The 23,940-nt window shown below is 37.4% G+C and overlaps 1 protein-coding gene across 14 annotated transcripts in view; it reads left to right on the forward strand.

Annotated features, from left to right (window-relative positions):
• ryr1b (ryanodine receptor 1b (skeletal)) overlaps window positions 1-23,940 on the forward strand; it is a 112,146-nt gene that overhangs the window by 21,407 nt on the left and 66,799 nt on the right. For 10 of the 14 annotated variants that reach the window (XM_082181319.1, XM_082181327.1, XM_082181329.1 and 7 more), the window contains exons 2-30: window positions 2,748-2,867; window positions 3,867-3,968; window positions 5,124-5,144; window positions 8,826-8,900; window positions 8,981-9,059; window positions 10,107-10,219; window positions 10,301-10,400; window positions 10,508-10,604; window positions 11,199-11,273; window positions 11,359-11,515; window positions 11,848-12,015; window positions 12,117-12,238; window positions 13,431-13,617; window positions 13,701-13,836; window positions 14,613-14,708; window positions 14,809-14,927; window positions 15,017-15,150; window positions 16,137-16,378; window positions 16,461-16,653; window positions 17,002-17,218; window positions 17,320-17,424; window positions 18,259-18,362; window positions 18,468-18,551; window positions 18,638-18,797; window positions 19,939-20,086; window positions 20,886-21,091; window positions 21,251-21,425; window positions 22,677-22,885; window positions 22,972-23,324. In XM_082181319.1, coding sequence (XP_082037445.1) covers window positions 2,748-2,867; window positions 3,867-3,968; window positions 5,124-5,144; window positions 8,826-8,900; window positions 8,981-9,059; window positions 10,107-10,219; window positions 10,301-10,400; window positions 10,508-10,604; window positions 11,199-11,273; window positions 11,359-11,515; window positions 11,848-12,015; window positions 12,117-12,238; window positions 13,431-13,617; window positions 13,701-13,836; window positions 14,613-14,708; window positions 14,809-14,927; window positions 15,017-15,150; window positions 16,137-16,378; window positions 16,461-16,653; window positions 17,002-17,218; window positions 17,320-17,424; window positions 18,259-18,362; window positions 18,468-18,551; window positions 18,638-18,797; window positions 19,939-20,086; window positions 20,886-21,091; window positions 21,251-21,425; window positions 22,677-22,885; window positions 22,972-23,324 — 4,097 coding nt within the window. The remainder of the gene's footprint in view (window positions 1-2,747; window positions 2,868-3,866; window positions 3,969-5,123; window positions 5,145-8,825; window positions 8,901-8,980; window positions 9,060-10,106; window positions 10,220-10,300; window positions 10,401-10,507; window positions 10,605-11,198; window positions 11,274-11,358; window positions 11,516-11,847; window positions 12,016-12,116; window positions 12,239-13,430; window positions 13,618-13,700; window positions 13,837-14,612; window positions 14,709-14,808; window positions 14,928-15,016; window positions 15,151-16,136; window positions 16,379-16,460; window positions 16,654-17,001; window positions 17,219-17,319; window positions 17,425-18,258; window positions 18,363-18,467; window positions 18,552-18,637; window positions 18,798-19,938; window positions 20,087-20,885; window positions 21,092-21,250; window positions 21,426-22,676; window positions 22,886-22,971; window positions 23,325-23,940) is intronic. The other 4 variants (XM_082181322.1, XM_082181324.1, XM_082181323.1 and 1 more) reach the window with 1 other exon arrangement.

Below are 23,940 nucleotides of genomic sequence, written 5' to 3' on the forward strand. Positions count from 1 at the left end.
ATTTCCACAACTTGGGAACACACAGCCCTGAATATTTATGTAAAGGGCTATACAGACATCTAGTGGCTACTGTATGGTATTACAGATTATTTTTGTTTTATTTTTAACTAACATGTACAAGGAAAAAACACAACATTTCTACACAATATAAATATTAGTTTATTTTAAAATAGGCCTACATGTTGACTAAAGCCGTGATCTTTCTTAATTTGCCTGATTGAACTTGGGGCGTTGGCAGTGGGAGTTCCCCTACGTTACCTAGGCAGCGAACATCCCGTTAAGTGAGAAGAGATTAAGAAAGGACATTTTGGTACAACCATGTTGTTTGCATTTTCTTCTTTGAAAACAAAATGTCAGCGGAATTTCCATGAATTGAAAGCGTTTTTGTCCCGCGGGCAACGTTTCTACTGGCATCAGTGATTCATTCAGCGTCTGAGGAGATTGTAGACAGCTGTTATTTGCACACGCACCAGCGGGTGGCACACGTGAGGCATTACTGGCAACAGAACCAGGAACTACTGTATAATCAAGCAGCGCTTAATATAGTGTTATTATGCCAAAATACTGATTTATTAAGTTTTAAATTAAACCATTGTAATCCTGAAAGTATTCCCCCTTTTTTCAAAATGTAACTATAATCTGATTACTACGTTTTTTGACGTAACTGTAACGAATTACAGTTACTGGATTTTTGTATCCTGATTACATAACGCCGTTACATGTATTCCGTTACTCCCCAACCCTGCATATGACCGCCTCCGGAGCAAGACACAGATGAATAATTATACATCATCACACCATTGGCCCCGCCCACTGGAGTTCAGTCGCTTAATGGCAGACATTTGCCTTCACTAGATGTGAACGTCACGGCAAAAGCAAATAAAACCCATTATAATGACTGACGCTGTCTACACTGATACAGTATACAGATGTGTGTTTAGTTTCTGACTCACTCCACACGTTTGAGTCTGTCGACAACAGGACAAATCAAATGATAGAGTGTAAGAGCGTTTGCTTTAACACGTCCAGTTTAAACAGCTGGTTTGTGTCTCTTGAGCATTTAGTTTTGTAAACGAGGCACAGTGTAATGGAGAGTTCGCAAAGAAACTTTTGTTCTTATAAGATGAAGCAGCAACTGTATTGGATCTGACAGCAGCTGCATCACAAACCACAAGTTAATCATTTCATGGCCATTTTATTTGGATAATGTTTTCAAAACACTGTTTCCTATGCAATGATGTTAGCCAATCATAACAGTGGCCGTTTACTGACAAGCCTTAAAGGAGCCGAGCATTAAATACTGATTATTTCAGACTGAGGGTCAGAATGAAGGGTGAAAATATTGTTTTAATTTATCGATTATAATGTTGCAATGCCTAAATTCACTTGTACAGTTCAAGATGATTTGTTTTAGTGTTTTTAGTGTTTTATTTGTAATGTATTTAGACAAAATTGCATATCAGTTATCAAATGAAGGCAATATACAGTACATTTGGGTGGCACCAGTCACCACTCAGTCGCCTCAAAGCAAGAAGACCCCAGGGTCGAGTCCCGGCTGAGCCAGGAGGACTCTCTGAACATGTCTGCACAAGTTTGCATGTTCTCTCTGTGTGTGCTCGGGTTTCTTCTGAGTGCTCTGGCGTCCCCCACAATCCAAAGACATGCAGTTTAGGTAAATTGGAGAGTTTGCCCGTAGATGTTTGAGTGTGTGAAAGCCCTGTGATTCTGGCCACCTTATACACACGATATCAGCCTTTTTGGATGGTTGCTTTTGTCTCTGGTTTCTGAATATGGTCCAAGAATGAGTCACCCAGAGTTTTGCTACATAAAAAATGCATTTACCTGTTAGTATCAGGGTTGTACTCTCTCTTTCTCTCTCTGTTACACACACACTTCCTACTTCCAACAACAAACTCAAGATATTATGCCTGGTTATCCTGCCCCATGATGATTACCTTATGGTACAATAAAAAAATTAATAAAAAAAAAGTGACCTTTAACCTCTGTCAATATGATCTCTTTAACATCATATGAAACATCATATGGGATTTAAAAAGTAAGTCTCTATTATTGACCATATAAGTCATGCAGGCTTTAATACCAGCCTTATGAATCTTCTTTCATCTTACACCTGGAGCTTTTTAAAGCATCCGTGCCCTACACTTGACAGAGGATAGACTGACCCCGTTTCCTCCGTGCAGGGGATTGTGGGACAGAATGTGCCTAACAAAAAAACACAAAGACTCTTAAAATATATTGTATAGGAAGGAAGAAGATCATTTGTGTGGTTTGAGTGGTGACAAAAGTGCTGTTACGGGAGAAAAAGACAGGCTTGGACACAGTGAAATAGGAAATGGAGAGAAAGATGGAGAACAAATGATGGAGAAAAGGAGGTTAGAGAGAGAGGAGAAGGGAGCGCAAGCTCATCATGAGTCAGTGAAGGGAACAGCTGGGAATGTTACGTGACAGGTGGAGAGTGTTTGGAAGCGGCTGTGTTTATTACTCTATTTACATGCCCTTGTGTGTGTGTGTGTGTGTGTGTGTGTGTGTGTGTGTGTGTGTGTGTGTTTGTGTCTCACTAATCAGTGTGTTATCATTCAACATATTTGCACGTCTAACTCTGAATAGGTATTTATTGCACTCCATTGTCACGAGTGATTGTCACCATTGCCACTTGGCTCTGTTCATCCTCTCACTAATTCCTTGTGTTTTTGTCTTCCTTTCTCACGACCCGCTCTGACTCACAGGAAGATCAAGTTGTGCTCCAGTGCACCGCGACTGTCCTGAAGGAGCAGATCAAACTATGCCTTTCCTGTGAGGGTTTCGGGAACCGTCTGTGCTTTCTAGAGACCACGTCAAATGCCCAGGTACGGTCGGCAAAAAGCCGTCAGGTGTTGATATTCTGAGCAGGAATGCCACTCCTCATTACAAATATCCATATATTTTTTCATATATACATTTTTTTTTATTATTATTAAATATTACATTTTATATGCATTTTAATGGATTAATATTTTCATATTCCTCATTACAAAACAGATTACAAAACACATTTTTCCTAGAACACTACAGTTATTTTTGTCAGGCAAATAATACTCAATACTTTTTATATTAAATGTATTACATTAATATTATTTAATCTTAAATTATATTTAAAAAAAATTAAATATGCATTTTATTTTATTTCAATACTGTATATATATATATATATACATATATATATAATAAAATGAAAAAATTAATACATTAAAATGCATTTAAAATGTAATATTTAATACAAATCTGTTTGGTATACTGTATATTTGTAATAAGGAATATTTGTAATAAGGAATTTTTATATATATATATATATATATATATATAAAATGTGTATATATATCTTAATTATATATATTATAGTTTTTTTAGTAGTGAATATTATTGGCCTATTATAGTCAAAAAATCTGTTTGGTATAATGTAATTAAATTACATTATTATTAGTAGTAGTATTTTAAATTGTATGTTATTTATATAAAATATTTTAATAATAAAAAAAAATATATATTTTTAATAAAGTGTTATATACATAATGTTATTTTATTATTATTTTATTTAATATCTGTACATAAAAAATTGTATATGCAGTAGACAGAAAATGTGCTGTGCTTCTTTTATTTAACACTGCTGAAAACAAACAGACAAACTCATTTATTTTGCTGTTTAAACTGCAGCAATCAACATTTTTCATAACTAAACATTGTTTATAAAAATTCCATAAATTGGCATGTCATAATGCCAAATAAACAACCTCTTTTTTTGCTATTTTCAAAGCCATTAATCGTGGATGAGGCTAAACTTTTGTGTGTTTCTTCGTCTCCGTCTGCAGAATGTGCCGCCTGATCTGGCAATCTGTGCCTTTGTCCTTGAGCAGTCGCTGTCGGTACGAGCCCTGCAGGAGATGCTGGCCAACACCGTGGACATGAACGAGGTGAGAGTCTGCACAAAGGAGTGAGAGAGAGAGAGAAGGATGGAGAGGGGGAGAGCAGAGAGGGCCTAAAAGAGAAGGAATGATGAGAAAATACAGGGATATTTGGAAAAAAAAATGGGTTGTTGAAATATTAATAAAATGACATTATGAATAACAAAATATGTTTGTTTTTTTACCATTCAAAAATGGTTAAAAAAAAGGAAAGAATTAAAACATTTTTTGCTAATGTAGCCTGTTGAGCTAATAAAGAAAGTTTAAACTTAAAATGTGGTTTTGAAATTTAAAGAAGTGGTAAACTAGTGATAAGAAAGACAGAGACAGTGAGAGGGGTGCTGAAGAATTTAATTTTTTTTAAAAATCCAATATTTGGTATTAATATAGCATAACAAGAGATTTATAAGTTATTCTTTTGTAGGCCAGGTCATTTTTGACTGGTCACACCAAGTGTGACTTTGTGACATTTTGTACAAGATGAAAGCACTTCAAAACAAACTTCCTGGTTTGACATTAAATCACACTAGTGTGATAAACACTAAACTTTTTTTTTTTTTTTTTTAGGTACAAAAATTATCCAAAATATTTTGGGAAATATTTATAGCCTGTGTGAGCGAAGTCAATAAGTTTAAGTAGAATATGATAACATTAACAAAACATTTCGGGAAAAAGAAAATCCCATTCTCTTCTTAATTAGCATATTAATAACAATGTAACGGTAACCATGGTATTGTGGCAGAAATAGTCGATATTCATTTCAGGGTTCGTACAACCTTTTGAGAGTGAAATTCCAGAAATTTTCAGGGACTTTCAAGTGCTTCACACAACTTTTTTCAGCGCTTAAAAGCTTTAAATGTGAACAATTGCGTTGCAGGACGATTTAAGGTGTTCCCCCAAATGTTCTGCTTGTCCTCATGCCAACCCGTTTCATCATTACTCTTTCTTTCGTTTTATCTAAACCAGCCAATAAGAGTTGTATTTTACTGCTCTTAATTTTTAATCCATCTCTGTTTTTAATCCATTTTGGGTGCATGAGGTCATCAAAACAGTTTAATGAAGATATTTCTGGCATTCGAGGGCAGATTTGTTAGTGTAACTTAATGTTTAATGTACTTTTTGTCTCTCTTCTGACCCTTCATCTCCTTTTCCTGCCAACTATAGGCAGTCGATTTGGATAAATGGGTATGTCTCATGTCTCATCGTATTCTTATTCCCTCAAACCTCAGCACCCTTCCTCTCCTCTGTTCCTAAATCTCCTACTCAGTGTCCGGTGTGGATGAAATAATGCTGTAGCTCCTCTTTTCTCCTAAACCTTTACTTCTGTCTGACCATTGACCGCTGTCACCTGTTCCTCACTTTGTCTGGTTTGGTTGGAGTTGAAATCCCATTTTGCTCTTCAAATGGCATTTCAAATGACACGTCCGTGTGTATTCGTGTGTACATTTGTAAGGAAGAGAGCAAGAAAGAGAGAGAGAGCATTCCAGTGTAAGATGAGCTCAGTGCCTCTGAATCCTGGCTAAGGATATGATCTTTAGTCTACAGCCCACAGCACTAACACACAGTTCTGGCCAAAATGAAAGACTGCAGATTTCAAATACACATGCCTTGCCCCTGGCGTGTGACTGACAGACAGACAGACAGATAGATAGATAGATAGATAGATAGATAGATAGATAGATAGATAGATAGATAGATAGATAGATAGATAGATAGATAGACATACATACATACAGATAGATTGATAGATAGATAGATAGATAGATAGATAGATAGATAGATAGATAGATAGATAGACATACAGATAGATAGACAGACAGACAGACAGACAGACAGACAGACAGACAGACAGATAGATAGATAGACATACAGATAGATAGATAGATAGACAGACAGACAGACAGACAGACAGACAGACAGATAGATAGATAGACAAACAGACAGACAGACAGACAGACAGACAGATAGATAGATAGACAAACAGACAGACAGACAGACAGACAGATAGATAGATAGACAGACAGACAGACAGACAGACAGACAGACAGACAGATAGATAGATAGATAGATAGATAGATAGATAGATAGATAGATAGATAGATAGACATACATACATACATACATACATACAGATAGATTGATAGATAGATAGATAGACAGACAAACAGATATATAGATAGATAGATAGATAGATAGATAGATAGATAGATAGATAGATAGATAGACAGACAGATAGATAGATAGACATACAGATAGATAGATAGATAGATAGATAGACAGATAGATAGATAGATAGATAGATAGATAGATAGATAGATAGATAGATAGATAGATAGACATACATACATACATACAGATAGATTGATAGATAGATAGATAGACAGACAAACAGATATATAGATAGATAGATAGATAGATAGATAGATAGACAGACAGACAGATAGATAGATAGACATACAGACAGACAGACAGACAGACAGACAGACAGATAGATAGATAGACAGACAGACAGACAGACAGACAGATAGATAGATAGATAGATAGATAGATAGATAGATAGATAGATAGACATACATACATACATACATACAGATAGATTGATAGATAGATAGATAGACAGACAAACAGATATATAGATAGATAGATAGATAGATAGATAGATAGATAGATAGATAGATAGATAGATAGATAGATAGACAGACAGATAGATAGATAGACATACAGATAGATAGATAGATAGATAGATAGATAGATAGACAGATAGATAGATAGATAGATAGACAGACATACAGATAGATAGATAGATATATAGACATACAGATAGATAGATAGATAGATAGATAGACAGACAGATAGATAGATAGACATACAGATAGATAGATAGATAGATAGATAGATAGATAGATAGATAGACAGACAGATAGATAGATAGATAGATAGACAGACATACAGATAGATAGACAGACAGACAGACAGACAGACAGACAGATAGATAGATAGATAGACATACAGATAGATAGATAGATAGATAGATAGATAGATAGATAGATAGATAGATAGATAGATAGATAGATAGACAGATAGATAAATAGACATACATACAGATAGATAGATAGATAGACATACAGATAGATAGATAGACAGACATACAGATAGATAGATAGATAGATAGACATACAGATAGATAGATAGATAGACAGACAGATAGATAGATAGACATACAGATAGATAGATAGATAGATAGACATACAGCTAGATAGATAGACATACAGATAGATAGATAGACAGACATACAGATAGATAGATAGATAGATAGATAGACATACAGATAGATAGATAGATAGACAGACATACAGATAGATAGATAGATAGATAGATAGATAGATAGATAGATAGATAGATAGATAGATAGATAGATAGATAGATAGATAGATAGATAGATAGATGTTCGTTATGAAACATTTTAGTTCATCTAAAAATTGTACTACTTGTTTTTAGAATGTTCAGAGAACATTTAATAGTAATATTCGTATAATTTTTGAAGAATGATAAAACGTTTTTGACGTACGTATAACAAAGAAAAAAGTTTTTAAAGAGGTTTTGAACGGTCAGAGACCGTTTAGCATATTTACTATATAACACTTGTATGAAAAATTAACTGGTCGCTCTTTTCTGTGAAATTATGGTAACTGGGGCTTTTAAAGGGTAAGTTTACCCAAAAATCGTAAAACTAATCCAAATGAAATGAGCGGTTTAGTCCAAATTTACTGCGTAACACAAATGAACCTCATTGGTTCTCGCACGTCAAGCAAACATACTTGAGCTTCCATTTACCACAACTTATGTGTGAGTTGATGAATGTTTATATGTGAATAAAAGCCTAAATTCAATCTGTTCATCATATAAAGCGATCGAGTCTCTTTAGGACATTTGGACTAAACCGCTCAATTCATATGGATTAGTTTTATGATCTCTGAAGCGTCAAAGTGATATTTGTGTAGCTGTCAACGGAGGGACAGAAAGCTCTCAGATTTCATCAAAAAGATCTTCATTCGTGTTCTGAAGATGAACGAAAGTCGTACGGGTTTGGATCGACATGAGGGCGAGTAATAATTACTGACAGAATTGTATCCTAATTTTATCCCTTTAAGCTTCAAAAGGGACTCAAAAGAGTTATCATAAAGTTGGACCTTTCATGACAAAGAGCTAGAAGTACATTATACATTTTTTTTTTTTTTGAGATTTGGAACAACATAAGGCAAGATTACCAACCTTATGTTATACCTTAAGGCTGGTTCGATTTTTCTTTTTTGGGAGAACGATCTGTTTAGGGTCTGCTGTGGTGTGCTCTCTCTCTCTCTCTCTCTCTCTCTTGCTTATGTATTCATTCTCATAAATACTATGAGATGGTAGCCAAAACTCACTAATAGCAACAATAATCGTGTTCTCTTGCTTTTAAACCTTACTGGATGTTGAGAAAAGGTAAGTGTTTGTTGTCCTCATGGCGACTGAATGTGAATCCACCTGGTTTGGTGTGACCTTTGACTCTTCTCTTCATTGGTTGTTTCTGTACTTATGTATGCTCTCCCCATGGTACTGTAACCATGGTAGACTGTGAACGGATGTGAAGAAATCATTGGTGCTTTTTTTCTTTCTATCTTCATAACACTCTTTTTGTTTTCAATGTTCCTCTACTTTTGTCTCTCTGTTGTCTCCATGTGAAAACGGTGGATCTCTTCAGTTTCCTATGTAAAATGTTGCCATACACCATCCAGGGTCAATCGACTTGTCTGATCCTCACAGCACTATTTATGAGTACAAAGAAGTTGTGTTAACTTCATGTTCTCTTTTGTTCCTCAATCTCAGTCATCTCAGGGAGGGGGACACCGGACGCTGCTGTATGGTCATGCCATCCTCCTGAGACACTACCACTCCAGCATGGTGAGCTACGCATGCCAGCTCTTTTTCACCATTTATGATGTTTAATGTGATGACGCTCATATTGTTACCCTGAATCGCAGTATCTCAGCTGCCTGACGACGTCCCGTTCACTCACAGACAAGCTGGCCTTTGATGTGGGCCTGCAGGAGGACTCTACAGGTACACACGACGGACTCTTGACTCTTGAAATTAATACAGATTTGAATCCCCACTGTTGGTCAAGAGCAATGGGTTGTTCTTATGTTGACTTATAAGGGCTGTTGGCGACACAGATTTGAATCTGTTCCTTTTTACTGTATTTAAAAAATAAACTAAATTTAAAGTCTACCAAATAAAATGTTTTTTCTGGTTGCATTTCTTTTTCCTGAGCTGAACGATTGCTACTACTACTAAAAATAATAATAATAATAATAATTATTATTATTAAATTCAAGAATAAATTACAACTACATGATGTGTAATTTATAATAAAACAGTGACTTTGACTTGTTATGTATCGTTACACTTGTCAAGTCAAGTCACCTTTATTTATATAGCGCTTTTTACAATACAGATTGTATCAAAGCAGCTTCACAGTGATAACATGAAAATAATACAACAAAGTATGTTTCTAGAAGAAAATTGCGTCATCGTCCACCTTAAAGGAACACGCCGACTTTTTGGGACTTTATCTTATTCACCGTATCCCCCAGAGTTAGATAAGTCCACACATACCCTTCTCATCTCCGTGCGTGCCGTAACTGTCTGACGCACCCACCGCTAGCCTAGCTTAGCACAAAGACTGGAGGTAAATGGCTACAGCTAGCATACTGCTCCAAATAAGTGACAAAATAACGCCAACATTTTCTTATTTACATGTTGTGATTTGTATAGTCACAGCGTGTACAAATAACAAGGTCACATGAGACACAGCCCTCTTCTAACCATATACATACTGGGAACTATTTTCTCAGAAGGCGAAGCACTGCTACTTGGGTGGTGTGTTCCTTTAAGTAAGGCAGATCAATAATATTGTTGAATATTAAATGTCCCCAACTAAGCAAGCCAAAAGCCAAGGCAACAGTGGCAAGGAACCAAAACTCCATCACGACTTGTGACACAGTAATATTTGTATGCATTTGATTGTGTTATAGCAGTATTTGTTATACATACTGTATGTTAGATTTGTTTAAACTTCACAGATTCTTTGTGTCTCTGTATGTTCAGGGGAAGCATGTTGGTGGACCATTCATCCTGCATCCAAACAGAGGTCAGAAGGTGAGAAGGTCCGAGTAGGAGACGACCTGATCCTGGTTAGCGTGTCATCAGAGAGATACCTGGTAAGACTTTCTAGAGCCGTAGAAATATCAAACATGATTCTCTATCCAGTTGACAGCTGGTATCTGTGATATCTTTTGCAGCATCTGTCATACGCCAGCGGGGATCTGATGGTAGACGCCTCCTTTATGCAGACCTTATGGAACATGAATCCAGTCTGCTCAGGATGTGAGCTGGCAGAAGGTCAGTGTTCAGCAAAATACAGAGAACTCACAATCAAATCAAATATAATATTGGTAAATTTAAACCATAAATGACTGTGTTCTTGTCTTTGTATTTATCCTTTTCAGGATACTTAACTGGAGGTCATGTCTTAAGACTGTTTCATGGTCACATGGATGAGTGTCTGGCCATCTCAATGCCTGATCAGGGAGAGGAACAGCGCAAGTGAGTACAGTATATACATACATATTAACATACAAAAGTTTGGAATCTGAAAAAGGGATTTGAAATGTATTTGAAAGCATCAAGCAAGGCTGCATTTATTTGATCAAAAATATCAAATATTGCAATATTGTGAAATAGGATTAAATCAAATAATTGTGTTCGGTTTTATTATCATTTAACATGTCAATTCATTTCTGTGATGGTAAAGCAGCCGTTCCTCTAGTCTTCAGTGTCACATGATCCTACAGAAATCATACTAATATGCTGATTTGGTGCTCAAGAATTTCTTATAATATTTTTGTGGAAATCATGATTTTTTTTTTTCTTTGATGTACAGAAAGGTTAGAAGAATAGCATTCAATTGAAATAGAAATCATTTGTAACATAATTTTCACACGCACACATACATATATATATATATATAATTGTATATACAATTGATTATTTAAGCAGGCTGTTTTTGTTACAGTGCCATGCAAATGACCTCTGCTCATGATTGACAAGCCTCTGCATACTGTGTATTTCACACCGAATGAATGCTTAATAAAAGTGATGATGATAATCTTAACTTGCTCATGATTGTAATCTCTCTAGGATTGCACAATATGAAGGAGGGGCAGTATGTAGTCAGGCCCGTTCATTGTGGAGACTTGAGCCTCTGAGAATCGGGTGAGACAATCTCATATCTCATAACTGTGACGATATATATGTTGATATTTTTTGGCTTATACCTTTGTGTGTGATTTCTCTGCAGTTGGAGTGGTAGCCACATGAAGTGGGGTCAGGCCTTCCGCGTACGCCACATCACAACGGGTCGGTACCTGTGTCTGGACGAGGAGAAGGGTCTGATGGTTCTGGATCCAGAGAAAGCGAACACTAAACTGTCTGCCTTCTGTTTCCGTGCATCAAAGGTCCGTTTGAACTTATCTAAATAAAAATCTCTATTTTGCCAGTTTTACTTTATAATTGTTCAAGTCACAAACAGCCTGTGACACTGATATTTTAATTCCTTTCTATGTAAAGCATTTTGAATAACTGTTTTAATTTTCCTTGCTTTTATTTTGTGATTATTTTGATTCCTTTCTATGTAAAGCACTTTGAATTGCCATAGTGTATGAAATGTGCTAAATAAATAAACTTGCCTTGCCTTGACTAATTGCATTTCTGTTCTCTCTCTATTTTTCTCTTCCTGTCTATGTGTTTGTTCCCACTCTCCTCTGTTGTGCTTATTCCCGGAAAACAGGAGAAAGTGGAGGGAGCTCAGAAGAAGCGAGATGTGGAAGGAATGGGCGTTCCTGAGATCAAGTATGGCGAGTCCATGTGTTTCATGCAGCATCACTCCACAGGGCTGTGGCTCACGTACGCTGCTCTAGATGCTAAGGCGGCTCGTCTGGGAACCATGAAGAGAAGGGTATGAAGCTCGCTGAACCACAAACCCCATGATACCCACTTATATACCTGAAGTCAAGGCTTTCAACCTATTTATTATGATCTTACCTCTCTTTCTCTCAGGCCATACTACATCAAGAGGGCCATATGGATGATGCACTGACTTGCTCTCGCTCTCAAACAGAAGAGTCTCAGGCTGCTCGTATGATCTACAGCACAACGGGCCTTTTTACACAGTTCATCAAGTATGACTGTTCATCACACACACTATGACATATAATTCATTTATTATACCGTAACACTGAATATTGAGTAAAATTGTATTTTCAGTTTTTTATACTACGGGGCTGTTGAATGCTTGAATCTGATTGGTTGACAAACGTTCTAAAGCATGCAATTATTTTCAGGGAAACGCACGGCTAAAGGCAGGTCTTGACCGCATTACAGTTTCATATCACTTCGCCAAATGATTTCAGTTATTTCAAAGGTCCTTACAGCCTACAACATTAAAAGAACCAAAACCCACAACGACACTGACCAAGCAAATAAACATAGTGAACAATAGGATAAAAACTATAAATTATTTACATGTTTTTAGCCACAAAATTACACTTTATTATGTACGAACAGCACATCTTCTCTTTCTCCCGCTCTCTCTCCCACTTAAACGCACACACACATACAGCACGGACACACACCCACTCAGAAACGTGTTATCAGCGCTCCTCTGACGATTTTGTCAGTAAAATAGTTTAGCAATTTAAAAGCTACATGACATTTCTCACTAGCGAGGTAGTAACTGCGCTGTTCTTGAAGCAGATAAACGTACAGTTTCGCTATTAGTAGAGACGCTGCTGCCGAACACTGTTGAGAAACACACAGACTCGGGTAATTCACATATGCTTAATCTTTCTCTGTCTCTCTCTCTCACTGCATTAATAACTGCATTAGTCTACTATCAGTGACTCAAGCCTCCGTTACTAGCTCTAAATTGACGTTTTGGAATTAGCATCTGAGGCTTGGGATGAGATGTGTGAAAATTATTCCTACACACAAGCATTTTTAAGGACAAAAACCTGACAAACGTCTAAAAAAACAACATCTTAATAATGTCTTGAGGTGTGGTATCAGTAGTATAAGTGGAATAATTGATCATGAATTATTGACAAATAATGCACACCCTTTGCATCATGGCCGCATTATCACATCGGGTGTGCATTATTTTTCTAATAATTCAACGACCCGTCATCAATTATTCCTTGCATATGTAATTTTTCGTTTTTGGCACATAAAAAAAAGAGTATACTGACTAAAATGGAAAAATAAGCTAAATTTCTAATATTGACCTCTTCAGGCTGATAATTCCAGAAATGTTCCTAGACAGTTGTCTTATATTCTCTGAATGTGCTTCATCCTGTCCTCTCTCTTCAATGTCAGAGGTCTGGACTCTCTGAGTGGGAAAAACAAATCTCCCGGTCCAGTGTCCCTGCCACTGGACGCAGTGATCCTGTCCCTGCAGGATCTGATCCATTACTTTCGTCCTCCAGAAGATGAGCTGGAACACGAGGAGAAACAGACCAAGCTGCGCTCTCTACGCAACCGACAAAACCTCTTCCAAGAAGAGGTCTGTGTATGTGTGTGTTTGTGCCTGACTGTCTGAAAATCATCCCTGATCCACATTCATTTAATCTTTCTTTTGTGATGCAGGGCATGATCACAATCGTGCTAGATTGCATCGACCGCCTGAATGTCTACAATACTGCTGCACACTTCTCTGAGTTTGCTGGAGAGGAAGCAGCCGAATCCTGGAAAGAGATTGTCAATCTGCTCTATGAACTGCTTGGTGAATAATTATAAATTTCAATATAAATAAATAAAATATAAATAATTCAGATTTTTAAATGTTTTTTAAATAAGTCTCGTATGCTTACCAAGGCTGCATTTATCAAAAATACAGTAAAAAAAAATGTAATTGTGAAATATAATTACAATTTAAAATAACTGTTTTCAATGATTTCTGAAGGATCATGTGATACTGAAGACTGGAGTAAGGATGCTGAAAATTCAGCTTTGCATCTCAGAAATAAGAATGAAAAAAAAGAATAATTTTATTCAGCAAGGATGCAATATATTTATCAAAAGTGACAGTAAAGACATTTATACTAGTGTTACAAAAGATATCTATATCAAATAAATACTGTTTTTTTCAACTTCTGTTCATCAGAGGATCCTGAAAAGAAGTATTACAGTTTCCACAAAAATATTAAGCAGAAAAAAATGTTTTAAACTGATATAATAATAAAAAAAAATATTAATAACTTGGCACTATTAATAATTGCGCAGCAGTTCAGCATATTAGAATGATTACTGAAGGATCATGTGACACTGAAAACTTTATCATCACAGGAATAAATTACATTTTAAAATATATATAAAAAAACCCATAAATTGTAACAATATTTCACGATGTTACTGTTTTACTGCATTTTTGATCAAATAAATGCAGCCTTGGTGAGCATAAGAAACTTATTAAAAGATCTTAATTATTACGAACCAGTAGTGTAAATATCAATAATTTAAGTTGTGCATGCATCTGTAAATGTGTGTCTGTTTTTGCAGCGTCTCTGATCAGAGGAAACCGCTCTAACTGTGCTCTGTTTTGCGATAACCTGGACTGGTTGGTCAGTAAACTGGATCGTCTGGAAGCTTCTTCGGGTATCTGCAAAACCTTCTTCAACAAATGGGACAAAATGATCACAACCTGTTTTGATGTCTTGCAACATCTTGCTCTTTATGTCTTTCTTCTCTTCTCTAGGCATTCTAGAGGTGCTGTACTGTGTTCTGATTGAAAGTCCTGAAGTCCTGAACATCATTCAGGAGAATCACATCAAGTCTATAATTTCTCTCCTGGACAAACACGGTCGAAACCATAAGGTCTAACTGTGAACGTGATTTGATCAACTAACATTTAGCATTTTGCTACACATAGACGATCTCACTCTCCGCTGCCTTTTTCTGGACAGGTTTTAGATGTATTACGTTCTCTCTGTGTGTGTAACGGTGTTGCTGTGAGGTCCAATCAAAACCTCATCACAGAAAATTTGCTTCCGGGCCGCGACCTCCTGCTGCAGACTAACATTGTTAATTATGTATCAAGGTAATATTTGTTGAGATATAAATGTTTATATTATAATGCATTTTTTGCATTTTCCACTTTCTTTAGTGTGTAATGTTGCTGTTTGAGCATGAAGAAGGTCTGCAAAGTTCCAAAGCACAAAGTCAGTTATTCTCTGTATAAGAGCACAGTTTCTGAAACGCCTCCATAGTATTCTTGAGTTTTCTTCCGGGAACAAACACGCCACAATATTCCATTTAAATAATACCTGCCCAAGGCATACGCAGAGAAAAGGGGCGTTAGTAGTGTGTTGAAACTCACGGTTATGGTAAGGGGCGGGACATTTCCCAAACATGCTCGAAGCTCTTGACCAATCACAACACACTGCTCCAGCTGACCAATCAGATAAGATTGTGCTTTTCGGAAGGAGGGGCTTCATAGATAGAGGAACTAAACAGAGCATTACTGACCGACTGGGAAGAGAGGAGCTGCAATGATGTCAAATGTGTTTTTCAAACATTCAGGCATGAAAACCTATTCTAGCAGGTCCCAAAAACAAAATCAAGTTTTTGTAAAATGGCATAATAGATCTTCTTTAAAGGGTTAGTTTACCCAAAAATGAAAATTCTGTCATTAATTACTCACCGTCATGTCTTTCCGAACCCGTAAGACTTCGTTCATCTTCGTAAACACAAATGAAGATATGGATATTGGATGAAATCTGAGAGCTTTCTGTCCCTTCATTGTCAGTCTATGCAACTACCACTTTTACGCCTCAAAAAGTTCATAAGGAGATCGTAAAAGTTCCTTTCATATCGTTCCTCTCCTTCATTTGAGTTCCAAAGATGAACAAAAGTCTTGCTAGTTTGGAAAGACATGGATAAATGATGAACTATCCTTTTAAAATGAATTGCACCTTTTTTTTTTTTTTTTTTTACTGCAGCTTTTGTTCCTGAAGATGCACTAAATCAAAGAAATTGAAAAGATTATAAACCGTTTACTGCATAAATGTCCCTTTCTCCTTGTAGCGTGAGGCCCAATATCTTTTTGGGGACTTGTGAAGGTTCCACACAGTTTAAGAAGTGGTACTTTGAGGTGATGGTGGACTATGTGGAGCCGTTTGTGACAGCCCAGGCTACCCATCTGCGTGTTGGCTGGGCTCTGACTGAGGGCTTCAGTCCGTACCCTGGAGGAGGAGAGGGCTGGGGTGGCAACGGTGTGGGTGATGACCTCTACTCTTATGGCTTTGATGGCCTTCACTTGTGGTCAGGTAAATGTGGTGATCTTGTATATTCTATATACAGCATTGTGTGAGTGTTTATGGTCCTCAAACCATCATTTTCTCTGTGTAGGTCACGTGTCTCGTCAGGTGGCTTCGCCCAACCAGCACATCCTGGCAGCTGATGACGTTGTGAGCTGCTGTCTGGATCTGAGCGTGCCCAGTATCTCCTTTCGTATTAATGGGCATCCAGTCCAGGGAATGTTTGAGAACTTCAACGTAGACGGCCTTTTCTTCCCTGTCATTAGCTTCTCCGCTGGAGTGAAGTAATTAACGTTATTATTTTGTTATTTTGTTACTTTTCTTATAAAATGTATATACATATATTCACAAATATCACAAATATATTAAAATAGAAAACTGTTCTTTTTAAATTGTAATAATATTTCAGAAAGCAACTGTTTTGCTATATTTTTTATTAAATAAATGCAGCCGTTGTGAGACGTATTTCCAAAAACATCTTACCGGCCCAGAGACAGGGACAATATTTTCTGAATAATTAATGAAAACACTAAATGCTAAAATCAGTAGTTTTAATTTTAGAGATATGATTAATTCATGCACATTTATAATGTCTTCTCACTTGTTGACCTGTGTTTTCCTTCATTTCTCAGAGCTCGTTTCCTTTTGGGCGGACGCCATGGGGATTTTAAGTTCTTGCCCCCTCCTGGTTATGCACCATGTTACGAAGCTCTTCTTCCCAAAGACAGAATGCGCATTGAGCACATTAAGGAGTATAAACATGACTTCAGTGGAGTCCGAAACCTGCTGGGCCCCACGCAGTCTCTCACACACACTTCATTCACTCCCTGTCCTGTTGACACTGCCCAGGTAAACTAAATAACCCACATTAGTTTCTCTCACTCCACTGTTGCCTGGCAGAAACACTTTCACTGAGCGGTCAATGTACGTGTTGTGTATGTCATTTGTAGATTGTGCTTCCTCCTCATTTGGAGCGGATCAGAGAGAAACTTGCCGAAAACATCCACGAGCTCTGGGCCGTCACCCGTATTGAGCAGGGTTGGACCTATGGAGTGGTGAGCGCTTTCCGCCTCTTGTTTTTCGCAAATAAACACAAACTCAACCACACACATACATATAGGGTGTGTTCACACTTGTAGTTCGGTTCGCTTGGTCCGGACCAAAAAAATAATAATCCTGGTCTGCTTAGCATTCACACTGGCATTTTAATACCGAACCTAAAGATACCAAAGCTAAAGGCATAGGGATGTTCACAACCTGATTGGTCTGCTTTTATTATGTATATTTCGCGACACAACTTACCGAACATCCAAAACAATGCTGTGTTCTGGGCTAAATGCACTCGTTGTATGTGCGTAGCTACATATGATGGTATTTTGACCAGCTGAGAACTCGTGAAGAGCTTATAAAATGTGTAAAGGAGTTAAAACAGCGTCAGCAATCCCTCCGTCACACACACAAACGAAGATCTGCTGCGAGGAGACGCGGTTCTGATGCCTGTACTGAACTGTGATGGGCAACATCGCTACTATGACGAGAAAAAACAGGCATGCTTGAGCATTCTGTTCTTTTTAGGTTCGCATCTTGAGACATCGTGTCCCGTTTTTTAATTTGTTTACATGTCTTTGGTCCATGTTGCATTCATATTTCATTCAAATTGAGTTCAGAGTTCGTTTGGAAGCGGACAGAGACCCATCTTTTCAGCGTCTCGGTCCGCTTGTTTGGCAGATCTTATCACACTTATTCAAATGAACCGCACTAACAGAGCAGTCGCACCAGGGTTCGTTTTAATCAAACCAAACATGCCAAGTGTGAACACACCCATAAACACAAGATCCTTAATAAAGTAAAATGTTTAAATAAAGTAAAAAAAATGCTGTCTTTCTCAGTTCAGGGATGATAATAAGAAGTTGCACCCGTGTCTGGTGGACTTTCATAGTCTTCCAGAACCCGAGAGGAATTATAACCTCCAGATGTCTGGAGAGACCTTGAAGTGAGTGTCTGTTGAATCTCAAATCTCTGAAGGTCACTTGCTTATGCATCCGTCTTTCTATCCAATTTATTGATCAATGTTTTTTTTTCTCCTTGACCTCTCCAGAACCCTCTTAGCTCTGGGCTGCCATGTAGGCATGGGAGATGAGAAAGCAGAGGAGAATTTGAGGAAGATCAAACTACCCAAAACGTATGTAAACCCCCCTCCCCCAAAAAAACGTTTATCTTGTAAATGTATACGGTTTTGGTTTTCATATTTTTCTGTTTCTTGGTCAGTTATGTGATGAGCAGTGGGTACAAACCTGCTCCTCTGGACCTCAATCATGTCAAACTGACGCCCAATCAGAACCAGCTGGTGGAGAAACTGGCGGAAAATGGGCACAATGTTTGGGCACGGGACAGAGTCAGACAAGGATGGACCTACAGCATTATGCAGGTACAGTAGATGTGGGAGCAGAAATTACAGTTACGTCACTGCAGTTCCGTGCACATTATGGTGGAGGAAAACGGGCGGGATCCAAGAAATATGAAAGAAAAAAGTAGACCATCCAGGCAAGGGCGTAGTTTTGAACATTGGGGGGTTGAAGTGTGAACCGTTTCCCAGGACATGCTCCCTCGTGAGATTTATTTATTTGTTTATTTTTTTTGCAAAATGGTCTTTTGTGGTATCTTACCTATCACACATGCAAAGTTGGTTGATAACATAACTAAGTAAAAGCCTAGTTAACAATTACTTGCTTACATAGCATATATGATGTATTTTATATTATTTAAGCATTTGGTTTATTTCCTACTTCTTAACAATTCATCAGGCTCTTAATGATTTTGGCTATGTTTTGCTAATATCAGTCATCATTAGAACAGAACACATTTTACACATAGGGAAAACATATTGTTTGGTCAATAACTCATGAAGGTCCAGAATTTAAAGCTCCTGATCCTAACTTGTACTTTCCCCTATGAAAAAGTGTCATAATTGTTGTACTTGTTTAACTGTAGCATTTGTTTGATGCCATTGATGGCTCCTCATTGGGCCAATGTTGACTTTTTTTTTTTTTTTTATCTATAGCATTTGTTATGAAAAATAGCAACTTACAAATTTTGAAACTATTGCTACAACATGCCACAGTTGTAATATAAATCTATAGTGAATAATATGTTTCATTAACAGATTATCTAGTATAATTTCTACAAGTTAGTCCAAATGTACCACAAAAAATACGATAAAACGTGAGTAGTTTAAAAAGCTTTCTAATTTCAGTTAGATCATTTTTATCTGTACTTTTAGTTTATGTAGCCTTTTTAGACTTTTATAGCGTTTTAAAGTTAAAAATTCTCAATAGAATTCAAACGGATCTCACATTTTATCATCGGTGTTGTGATAAGAACAGCTTGCACAAATCTTGGAGTGCGCTGGTGAGGGCGTGCACATTATGCGTGATTCGTGAATTTCGCTTCAGTCAAATTGTGCTGATAATTGAGTTCGGACGAGAACTTCACAGAAATATCTGTGAACTGGAATTCAATTAATACTTGAAAGGGAGCCCAAACTTTTTACTCTTATTACTTACCCTCAGGACATCTTGAATAAACGTAACCCTCGTTTGGTGCCATACAACCTGCTGGATGAGAGAACAAAGAAGACTAACAGAGACAGTGTGAACAACGCTGTACGCACTCTGATTGGCTATGGATACAACATCGAGCCTCCAGATCAGGAGAGCAGTGAGTCTTTGTCTTTCATATACTACTTTCATGTCTTTCATAGACAGCGTTTGACATTTACTTTTTTGCTCACCAGCCACTGTGGCTAGTGGTTTTCCAAAGTTACCAGCCACTCAGCATTTTCACTGGCCACAATTTTGACACCGATACCATGGGGAAAAACTGCCATATATATATATATATATATATATATATATACAAATTTTGCAGAAGGTATATTAGGCTGCTGTCACTTTAAGACCTGACGCACAGATCCATATAGTGTTACACGTACATTTTCTTTCTCAACTGCTTACGTTCACTTTAAATATAACTTACTGTGTTTACGTGAATACTTGCCAAGAGCGGCATTTTGACAATATTTTGTGTGAATTTGACTGTTTAAGCGCAATTAAGTGCAAGAGGCAGCTTTATGTGCCTTCACTTTGGGTGTGAACACAAAATCTGAGTAAATGCGCAATAAGCACAATCCCACACAGAAATTCCAACCCTGTAACACCAACACCAAGCATTTCAGATATTTCAGTATTGATATGTATTGAAAAATCTATATTGTTGACAACACTTCATTGCACTTAGTTTATTATTTCAGATGCCTTTTTAAAAAACTGCAATTGTAAAAATTATATAAAATTCAACCTGCCAAAGTGGCTAGTAAGAGATGAAATCCACCCGCATTCGGCAGGTTGGCGGATGTTAATGTCAAGCCCTGATTCAGGAGGATATACTAGGATCCAGAATTGGATGTAAACGTATTGTTTATTCAGTTCTAAATTCTTCAAGTCTCTTTTTTCCACAGGTGGTCATGGTGTTGAGAACACAGGTGGAGATAAAGTGCGTATCTTCAGGGCAGAGAAGCAGTACGCCATCACCTCAGGAAAGTGGTACTTTGAGTTTGAGGCCGTAACCACAGGAGAGATGAGGGTGGGCTGGGCTCGACCGAACGTCCGCTCTGATGTTGAGCTTGGTTCTGATGAGCTGGCCTATGTCTTTAATGGAAACAGGGTCAGTGGTGTCATATTAATCTAACTCTGCTGTGTTATATGGTAACAGGCTATAGGACATCTTTCCAGCTAATTGGATTGTGTGCCGCACAAGTTGCTGACAAACTATTTTGTATAGCTGCAATAAAAGCTAAACTGCTCTCATTTTCAATCCCTGCAGGCTCAGCGATGGCACATTGGTAATGAGCCATTTGGTCGTCAGTGGCAGTCTGGTGATGTGGTCGGTTGCATGATAGACCTCACTGAAATGAACATCATGTTCACTCTTAACGGAGAGATGCTGATCAGCGATTCTGGCTCTGAAATGGCCTTCAAAGACATCGAGACTGGAGACGGTGAGGATTTGGGCTATAAAGTTGTTGTTTTTGTAGTAAATTTTCAATAATTAGTTTTTAGAGGTAATGTGTAGTTTTAAATAAGCTTTGTCGTTCAGGAAAAGTCTGTAGTTAAGTTTTTGGGTGAGTCTCAAGAGGTTTGTATCCACAAGCACAGATCAATCCTAGTCTTGGATTTAAAAAGATGTGTAATTGAAATTTAGTTCTGATTGAATAGTTTTTTTTAGTATTAAGGAAATGGATTCAAGGTTATTAAATGGATAATTCACACAGAACTGAAAATACTCAACATTTACTTTCACTCTCGTGAAACCTGTATGAATTTCTTTCTTCCATCAAACAAAATATAAATTTCTGAATAATAGACTGGCTTGGCAGCAGCCTAAAGGTATTATAAAAACTGTCCATATGATTAATGTGCCATATTTTAAGTCTTGTAAAGCCATTCAATAGCGTATTTCAATATGCAAATTTAATAGCAAAATCTAATATGGCACCTTAGATGTTGATTACATTCTTGGCACAAAATGCACAAGTATTAATGGTGTTTGGCATCAAATGGGGTCAACATGCAGCTTTAGTAGGCCTTAAGTTACAATAGGATTATGTAAAATTAATATTTTATACATTTTGTGACATGCTGAGGATAACATATGCTGCGTTCACACCACGTTGTAATTAATGTAATTATGAGATGACAACACGGGACGTTCTTGAATCTGATGTGGTCAGATGGTACAAGTAGGAGCTCTCAGAATATTCCAAGTTTACAAGTTATAATTATGAGTTCTACTTGGATGTGAAGTTGTAATCTGGTAATTACGGTAATTATGATGGCATGAACGCACATATATTGCGATTTATTACTTTTTTTTTTTACTGTAAATGGCCCCAGAGGAACTAATTTAACTTCAGCTTTGCAGTCCATAGCTAAAGGCTAACACTAGCTCCATTACCAGAGTCCCAACGACGCAATATTATCACAATTCTCTAGTCACAATACAAAATTATTGCGATTAAATAGATTTTGTGGCATGGTAAGTATTGTGATTACATATATAGCTATGTATTACAGCTATGTATAAAAGCAGTTGATTTTGTTATTCTACTATCAAATAAAAGAGAATAAAAGATCAATACTGGATATATAGTATTTGTAAAACAATATTGCCACGCAAAATGTTTCTTTTCTATGTTGTATCGATTTTGTTGCTATAAATCAGCCTCTTTTCTTTATTTTTCTTTCTCCAGGTTTTATTCCAGTCTGCATGTTGGGTCTTTCTCAGGTTGGCCGTATAAACCTTGGTCAGAATGTTAGCAGCCTACGCTACTTCGCCATCTGTGGGCTCCAAGAGGGCTTTGAGCCATTCGCCATCAACATGAAGAGAGACATCACTATGTGGTTCAGTAAGAGCCTGCCTCAGTTTGTCCCAGTTCCCACCGACCACAACCACATTGAGGTATTTGAGGAATCTTTGTGACATTTAAATGAGTTTAAAGTTAAAGGTCATGGACTTGCTTTATTGTCCTTTATCGTGACCTGTAGGTCTCTCGTGTGGATGGAACCGTAGACAGCGCCCCCTGTCTGAAAATAACCCACAAGACTTTCGGATCCCAAAACGCCAACACAGACATGCTGTTCTTCAGACTGAGCATGCCTGTAGAGTTCGACCTGACCTTCAAGGTCACCGCTGGCACCACTCCCCTCACTCGGACCCTCACCATCCCTGAGGATCAGGTGCTGGAGGTGGACCCCGACTCTGAATTTGAGGTGCTGAAAAAGTCAGCCAGTCGCAAAGAGCAGGAGGAGAAGGAAAAGGAGCCATCCGTGCCCAAAGATATCCCAAGCAGTAAAGAAAATGACAAAGACACTGCGTCCGAGAAAGGAAAAAAGAAAGGGTGAGAAGAACCGAGGACTTTTATGAAGTGGTAACACTTTACAATAAGGTTCATTAGTTAACATTAAAAGTTAACAAAGCTAATAAATGCTGTATTGAGTGCAGTTCATTATTAGTTAATGCTAATTAATGCAGTTAAAGGGTTAGTTCACCCAAAAATGAAAATTCTGTCAGTAATTACTCACCCTCATGTTGTTCCAACCCCGTAAGACCTTCGTTCATCTTCGGAACACAAATTAAGATATTTTTGATTAAATCTGAGAGCTGGATCACTCCTCCATAGGCTTCTAAGGGACTGAAACTTGCTGGCCCAGAAAAGTTATTAAAGAGATCGTTAATATAGTCCAAGTGACTACAGTGGCTCAATCTTAAGTTTATAAAGCGACGAGAATACCTTTTGTGCGCAAAAACCCCCCAAAAATAACGACTTTATTCCACTATTTATTTCCTTCTTTCTGGGCCTCGAGTTTTTTCACGTAGTGTAACTGCGCAGTGCATCTGTGTTGTACGTCACACGCATCACACACATGACCAGCGTCGGCCAATAGTGAGCCTACGTGTGACGTACAACACAGATGCGCTGCGCAGTTATTCTACGTGAAAAAACTTGAGGCCCA

This window comes from Leuciscus leuciscus (genome assembly GCF_965113295.1).
Source record: "Leuciscus leuciscus genome assembly, chromosome: 10".
NCBI lineage: Eukaryota > Metazoa > Chordata > Actinopteri > Cypriniformes > Leuciscidae > Leuciscus > Leuciscus leuciscus.